Source organism: Limulus polyphemus, unplaced genomic scaffold (assembly GCF_000517525.1).
Source record: "Limulus polyphemus unplaced genomic scaffold, Limulus_polyphemus-2.1.2 Scaffold3659, whole genome shotgun sequence".
NCBI lineage: Eukaryota > Metazoa > Arthropoda > Merostomata > Xiphosura > Limulidae > Limulus > Limulus polyphemus.
This window is the reverse complement of record NW_013669269.1, coordinates 86,993-95,876: the sequence shown is the minus strand read 5'-3', so window position 1 is coordinate 95,876 and position 8,884 is coordinate 86,993. Positions and strand designations below refer to the sequence as shown.

The 8,884-nt window shown below is 29.9% G+C and overlaps 1 protein-coding gene across 1 annotated transcript in view; it reads right to left on the bottom strand.

Annotated features, from left to right (window-relative positions):
• Nucleotides 1-385: 385 nt before the first annotated feature.
• Nucleotides 386-8,884, bottom strand: part of LOC106469792 (inositol hexakisphosphate kinase 3-like) — a 20,064-nt gene continuing 11,565 nt past the window's right edge. The window contains exons 4-6 of the mRNA XM_013930302.2: nt 8,393-8,496; nt 6,979-7,154; nt 386-4,722 (exon numbers count right to left, since the gene is read on the bottom strand). Coding sequence (XP_013785756.1) covers nt 4,147-4,722; nt 6,979-7,154; nt 8,393-8,496 — 856 coding nt within the window. The 3' untranslated portion in view covers nt 386-4,146. The remainder of the gene's footprint in view (nt 4,723-6,978; nt 7,155-8,392; nt 8,497-8,884) is intronic.

The following is an 8,884-nucleotide window of genomic DNA, read 5'->3' as shown; positions in this document are numbered from 1 at the left end:
CTCAATACAACTTTGTAATAAACAGAATTTCCACAGTTACTTTAAACTTAATCTTTATAACACACGCTATAAATCAGTGGTTCACATACGGTGCCTACTGTTCACTTGACTCAATTATCTATATCTTCAATCTATCTGCATATCTCGCTGGCTTTCTTTGCTAGGTTTATATACTAAAAAAGAGGACGTCTAGCAAATACTCGTGATTCGCGGGATTCCCCGATAATTCTAGAAACTCCAGCGCGCATGCTCCCAGAGTCACGCGACTTCCGCTGTCGTAACAGTATATTGATCGTGCAAGCAAGCAAGTAAATGGCATTAAAAAAAACAACTACGCAATACACCCAGTTATTTAATATTAAAAATTACACTGATACATATGCAATTACGACAATACAATTCCTTTAATGCAACTCCATACAAATACATTTGTTAAATTTAGTAACATATCTATTCTTGGGAAATATCTCCCAGTAATAAAAATAAACAACAAAGAAAACGTGACCAGAAAATTATTAAGTGCAAATATATTACACAATTCATTAATGTATATATATATATAAATATGATCCCAAAGTTATTAAATACCTAACAATAACTCCCAAAGCAATCAAGTAAAGTTAGAATGAAACTGAATCATCAAACGTTTAAGGAAAATAATGATAATATTTAAATAAAATCACTAGTATATTAAAAACTTCTGACAGAATAGAAATAATGACTAACATTATTACAAGCATTTATGAAACAAAACAACAACAAAAAATGTAGAATAAACAAACCAACCCTAGTGTGTGAAGAATTGTACGTTTGTTTTTCGTATGGAAGCACAACTCTGATATGAATCTAACTACATACAAATAAATTTGTTTTATTATTTTTGTTCTACGTAAAAATAAATTTATGACAATTTAACGGTAACTAAAATTTAGTAAAATACATGTATTTATTTATTTTTTATAATGGCCTTTCAGTTTAGAAAACAACAACAAAAAACACTGAATGATTATCAGGAGTAAAAGAGATATATCTGCTTTTCATTGTTTTTCACTACCTCCATTGAAATAGAACATTATTAAAAAACAAAATAAAGTTGGTGTATTTATATCATCAGAGCCGTTGCACCAAGAAAGTATGACATCACTTTCAACCATAATCACCACTCTGTCAATGCAAAATATTTCTCTTTGCATTTTATAGGTTGCAAGAGGACCAGGCAGGTTTTATGTATATCTTGCCTTCTATCATGATGGCATTGTGCCATCCTACATAGTGATCATCTTTGAATCTTGTGATTATTATAATTATAAATATATATCAACCAGACTGCCTGCACCGGGATAACTAACACTTATACCTAACTACATACATTCCATTTTAAAACTATAGAAATCGCTAAACTTTTATCAACACGCTTCTTTTAGAAAGTTCCCTAAACCACAAATATATTATATTTACGTAGATCACTTCTTATCGAAGCACTCAAGGTACTTCACCTTCAGCAAGGTGAAAACTATGATAATATTGTAATACTTCCAATAAAACTGTATAAAATATTTTCACAATGTATTGGAGCTCAAAATATATTGTTTCTTCTCGAGGATTAACTGCACTAGCTGTCCCTAATTTAAAAGTGACAGACTAGAGGGAAGAAAGCTAGTCAACCACTCACCAATACTTGGGCTGGTCTAATCAAGTAGTGGGTTTGACCATCACATTATAATGCTCCAGTGGCTGAAAGGGCAACGATGTTCAGTGACGGAATTCAAACCTGCAATCTACACACTGTGAGGTGTGCACCCTAAATTTATACGATGGAAAAAGTATAAATGCACAGGTATTAAATGGAAGTGATAAATAACCAAAGATGGAAGAAACAATAGATCTTTTGTGATATTTAGAAACTTCTAATAAGTATTTATTGCATTTGATACCTTAAGGAAGTGGTTTTCAAACAGTTTTGTCTGCGGACCACCTGAAATTTATATTTACCTCAGCAGACCAAAGTGGGTTCTATACACTATACTGATGTTGCTTTTCCATAATTATGCAACCTTTCCTCAGACCACTGCCATAAACAGTTAAACTTTTCAAACCTCGTTTTATACTACATATAATTACAACTAAATCAATAGCATTCCTTGTTTTACAAGTTACGCTTGAACCAACCTTATGATGATCAGTGGGAGGTACTACTAAATCTAGGATCTAATCTTAGATGGAAAAAAAAAAGACATGAGATTAATTATGCAAGTTTTTTTAAATATATAAACAACCGAACTATCATTCTTAAATATATCTAGAAAAATCTCTGAAGCAAAAATAAGGCTGTGCTAAGAAACCTACAAAAGTCAATTCAATCATTTAATAACATACATGTTGTAACATTCTAAAATTTAATGAAAAGTGAAACATTTTAACACTGTAAAGAATGATCCGTGCTCAAAGAATGTACAAAATCCTTTTATCATTATATTGTTGTAACCTATGAAGTCCATAAATTCCTACTATGTTGGTCATCTTTGTCGTGTTAAGTATATGTTATTGTATAAAGGTAACAATTCAAAACAATCAAATGTAAACAAAGACCTGAGGCATTACATATATAGTGCTTGTAACAGATACATAAAAGTGCAGTTAAGAGTGATTTACACACACACATATGCAGAGTAGAAGTGGGTAAGCAACAGTTGTTACAGTAACTGCTCCACATCCATAAAAGACTGCCAACACATATCTAAAAAAATTACTTAAATCCATACATATACTTACAACTGCTGTTTTTCAGTCTTGCAATTACAAATGAACTTTGTGAAAATGGTATTTAGTTGGACCATTGAAGTTATAAAAATAGTTTAAAACCAAAACCTAAATACACAAGCAATAGAACATACTAAGTTACCAACTAATGAATGAAGATAGACATACAAGTGGAAAATTTATCAGCCATAGCAATGTGATATTTACTGCTGCTGAAATATAATGAATTTTAGAACTCCTCTGATATATGAAAATATAGTAGCCTCAGTGGTGACTGAACCAAAAATCAACTGCTATTCAAATAACCTCACACTTTTAAAGAAGATATTTATACATCCCTTAAATAAAGCTGGTGGTAGTTATAATTAGCTTATTTATCTAATACATAATATACAAATATTGATTGCACATGTTTGACTGCAATTAAGAAAATTATTCAGGTATGATTTTCTCTTTGTGTTAACTTTAAGATGTTTAACACTCAATTTATATCTGGAATAAATACACAAAACTTCTCCGATGCTACAAGTCATAAATCCTGGTAAGCACAAGCCTCTCCCCCTTTTTTTCTATTTGAAACAAAACACCCATCACCTATGTTTATGTATGCATAAGAAATGCATTAACCTTTACATCATACATTACAATAAATCAAACTTATAATAAAAATAAAATGCATGAACCTCTTAGGTTTATCACAGTGACATCAGATGTATTATATATAATTTTGGGTGTGTTAGTTCATGAAAAATTATCACATACACAAACTAAACTAAACTTATAAACTATTTGAGTGAATGTTTCAAATCAATTGGATTCTTTGTTTTGCAAATAGATAAAACCTTAGAATAAAACATTTCTATAATTTGAAATTTTTCATTTTCATGAACAGTTACACCAAAAAATGGGTCTTTTAAAAAACTGAACACATTAGCACATTCAAAACTTATTTTGAACTTGTTTTGAAAATGAACACAAAGAGCAATTAAATTAATAAACAATTTTTTTTGTCATCTTTTACATACTAACATTATAAAATGAAAAACTTCAATAACAATTAGTAAAATAAATAGAAATAATTCTTCAAAGTAAATAAACCACCCAAACTGATTTGAAACCTTAATTTTGTTAATTATAAAATTTATCATCATTTTTTATTTCATATCAAATGATAATACTTTGTTTTAAAGGACATAAACCATATGATAGTTGTTCATGTATGATGCATATGAACAATATCAAATTAAATATTAAACTGGAGACTAAAATCCCTATATTTATTTTTGGGGGGGGAGCATAAATTCACTCTCTTAAATAACTTCCTTTCTAAATTTTCATGACATTATAGATATCATTCTATGTAAAATATCAGTAGAAATATTTTCTTTACTTCAAGTTACTTTCTTGCCACATCCCTTGAACCTCAAGTAGCAAACGAACTAGATTATCCAATCCAAACAAGTAACCTTTGTCTGGACCTCTATGAACATCAGTATCTCCTTCATAACCTTCATGTGTAGTGTGAGCAAAATCAATCATTCTTACATCCACAGAGGAGTAAAACCTCTCCATATCCTGTTGTTTTGTCATTGAATCCTCTTCAGCATATTTTTTTTTAATACAATTTCTTCTTACAATAAAAGACTCAGATTGACAAGGATTATTTTTGACAAGAGGCATTTCTAAACCATCCTCTAGCAAGTCTTCTGTTTCACCCTCGTCTTCTCCACAGCCTTCATAGATGATAAGCAAAGAACTTGAATAAAACCTAAATGAATGCTGCTTTTCAACAGCTCTCCGCAATTCTTGCAGCTTCTCAATCACTGTGTCTATTACACCTACACGCAACGTGAAACCATTATGGAAGAACTGAAATAATGTGTTTTGGAATCCACTTTCATCCAAGGAACGGCCATAGTATTTGTCCTTCCACAAAAAAGCTTGACAATCAGCTTGATAAACCTATTTTGGTAAACATTAAAATGCATTTTTAAAAACCATAATACTATTTTACTTTACTTACAAAATAACTACATACATTCAAAGAATTTCGTTCATTCAATAATTACACATGAAAACCTGATGCCAAAAAGAGTAATCTCTTTCAATCTTTACTTACAAAACGTGCTTTAGTATTGAGTGTTAAATAAGCTTTTACTTTACTTTGTTGCATTTAGCTCATTTTCAGAACACTATGTTAGACACATAACAAACTTTTTGAGTAGTTTTAGGCTAAACAATAACATATAATGAGGAATACAGATACTTGCTTAGATCATCAAACCTAACACCTAATTCCATCTTGTGTAAAGAAATTTGAAAATAATATTAATCAATACATGTACAATTTGGTAATATTTAGAAATCAGTTTATCACCCTTTATATCAAAATATAAAATAATCTAATTTCATTTCAATATCCATTAACACATGAAAATTTCTAAGATAAAAAATTTACAAGCAAGGTGAAATAACTTTGGTAAATTAACAATAAGGACTTTTTTTTAAACGAGTATTTAACAGACATATTCAAGCTTCTGAAACACAAATTATGCATGGAAATGTTTAAAATACTTCAAACACCTGATGAACATAAATTTGGGATGTGTAATTCATGACAAGGTTATGAGTTTTCTCAGTTTCAGCAACACTATATTATTGATACAGATATAAGTAAGTATGATCATGTACATTAACTATGAACTCCATGTTTAAACACTACATTCTTAAGGATTTTGAAGAATTAGAAGAGCGTATAATAATAGTATTTCAACCACATTATATCTGTCATATCCATTGTCAATGATGTATTTTGCTAAATCTTCAGACCAGCTAGGATACAAAAACTCAGTAATGGTCAAAAGTTAACATTTTCCTAAACTGAAAATGTATTTCTGATAGATATCTCTCTCACAAAACAGCTTTTCTCGATTAGTATTGCCCTCTATCTGAGCAAATTTTTAATAAATGCCACTAGCCTTCCACCTCCCTCTTGTGCATATCCACATGTAAATGATTAGATAGCAGCTCTCGACCAACAGGAGCGCAACACAACCTTTATCGTAACCAGTGCCATCTCCACATTTGCACTCGTTAATCACTTTGAGCCTGGTCAGAAGACCTACAAATATCACCAGAAGTGGGGAGGCTGGGAGGGAAATGTGAAAGGAGGTAAGTAGTGCTGCAAATTCTACCAAATTCAAGTTATAGGTCATATACTCACTGTGTATGTGTAGTCTCTAGATCAGAGTTGTACACTTTCATCTGCCAAGTTATATGCAACATAAAGGTTATGGTTTTTCATGGACTGGACAAGGACACTATAGCAGCTATGTACATTCTAGAATATGTTCCCAATAACACATCATGTTCAACACTTAAAAAACATACTTAACATGATCAGTGAACTGTTAGATGACACTGGCATGTGAAGTATCAACATGAAAAGTACTGTGTATTTCAGCTACTTTGTCTGTCACATAGTAGGTGCAGAACACATGAATAGGCATCTGTGCATTGTTCTCGCAAGTCTGTAAAGGTTGAGACAGTTAATAATAAAAAACTAAAACGACTGTCCATGTAAACCTTTGAAATACTTTAGTATATTGTTTACCTAACTTATATATCCTAACATTCAAGTATCAAGTCCAGATGCTAGCATCATAGCAGTAATCTTCAACAGACAATGGGTATTGATCTAATATAATAAAATTTTGCACGCATACTGTTCTTATTAAAATAATAGCACTTTATTTGAATACCTTAAGCATGGTTGACCAATACTTATTAATACTTGTCACATTAAATGTCCTCAATAAGCTTCTGAATATGTAGAGTTTTTAGGGATGCACCCTGTTTTAAAAATCTGATTTTATTGCACAACAATCAATGTTGTTTGCACGTTTTTTAATATTTTACAAAAAAACTAATGCAAAACAAGATGCCAAGAGTCCTGTTAACAACATTTTCTACATGTATCAAGAGTATGATTATCTGTTAATATTCTGTAGAAAATATTTTTTATTTTAATATTTAAATGATACACATACGGTGTTCTTATGAAAATTCTGAAAAATATTTGAATACAAATTTTAGCTAGAGAAGCATCTATGCTAATCTAGATAAAAACATATATTCTTGACTGGTGAGCAGAAAAAAAAAAGTGGTTTAAAACTTCAAGTACATTAAATATTAATAGTACATTAAATATAAATTCACCTGCATTCCACATACACGGACACCTAGTACTGAAGAAGTGCTTGATGCACATTTAGCTATTTGTCTGTGCCTCTTTTCTTCTGATGCATCATCACCATGTTGTCTTGTGCCCATCTTGAGGTCCAATATGCAAGGTCTGCGAAATCGGTATGTAACGTTTTCCAAAAGTAAAAAATCTAAAACAGGAATTAAGGCTAAACAAACTTTGACATTTTTTTTTTTGCATAAAGCACATATCATGCAATTTTTCATTTTTGTATTTTAAAGCATTTAAATCCTAATGAACTGATAACCACAGAAATAAGATTAAATTTATAAAGTAAAATTTACTTTTTTTCTTTCTCAAGAAGACATTAGTTTGAATTTAACCTAACACTGAATAGATTTTTAAGAGACCATTCATAAGTTGTGTTTGAAACACACATTACACAATTATATTTATATGAGAACATACATTTTAATTTTATTCAGTGACTGGTTACTTACAATATTAGTGTTAATCATTCCTCAAAACTACAATCCAATAAATACAAACTCACAACATGTTTTTTACATTTTTAGTTAATTTGGAGACATGATTTTGCCTTGCCACATGACTATTAATAATATATGTAAACAATAAAAAATACTATATACCTGCTACAACCAAATTAGATGACATTTTGTACCAATACATTTCTTTCTAGGTTTATACAGCTTGAAAATACAAGTAAGCTGAAGTAAACTGAAATTCTTAAAAACTTCATAAGGCAAGTTGACATCTTCCTGTGAATATGTATGAATTATATGCAAATGTTGTCAGTGAAATGTGCAAGTACAAGCCAAATAATGCTGTAGTCACAAATTGATTTAAATAAATTTTATTATAAATTTACCTATTAGTAGGTAAAATAACTGGTATTGAGTTAAGTAAAGTATCACTAAAAACAAAAAAGAACAACAATTTAGTAACTAGTGTTAAACATAAACTATGTAATGCTTCACCTAAAAACAGTGCAAGTGCAACAACAAATAAAGTGTGAACCTTATCCAATTTATTCTCTTTCTAAAATCTCTTGAAACAGAATAATGTTACACAAAATTTTAGGCATTGTGAACTAACCAGAAGTCTACTTCATGTTTTGTAAAAAATGTAATTTACTGAAATTAGGAGTTGATTTTAATACATATAAAACAGCTGTTGATTCCTTTCCAAAGAAGTGTAAAAGCTGTAGTTTTAGGCAATGAAGACAGCCAATAATAAATCAACTGACCAAATATTTAAAAAAAACAACATTACTCTCAAAAAGAGCCTGAAAGTGATCAAAATAAATACTTATAAATAAACTATTTTTAATATAAAATTTAATTAGTTTAACGCATAAATGCATTCAAGCCTTGACAAAAACTGTCTTTCCACTAAAAAAAGGGATACGTTTCTGATTTAATTTGTAACTATGTGCATTGTGATCACCCCAATAATGAGAGTAAGAACCTTGGAGTAACATTACTTCATCTTCACAATTGTAAACTTTTACCCTGGAAGTAAACAAATACAATCTTATTAACAATTTGTATAACATATATTTAATCATGTTCAAAACTAACACTGAAAATACTGTTAAAAACCTTTCATAAAAATGTAGATCAAATACATTATAACAAGTCAAACATCAACATGTACCATTCATTAATTTTAACTTTTATAACATATCATAAAGTTGTTGACTTCCTAGTTCTTGCAAAAATAAATCACTTTTTTATCAATACAATTGTCTGGGTAACTAAATATTAGGTCGTCAAGAAATTAATGTCGCATTTTTTAGATGAAAAAACCCAAACATGTTATATATATCAAAACAAAACATCTATTAAATGAAATAGTCTCCATTCTTATCGATGATGCTTTTCCATTTTACAGTCAGGT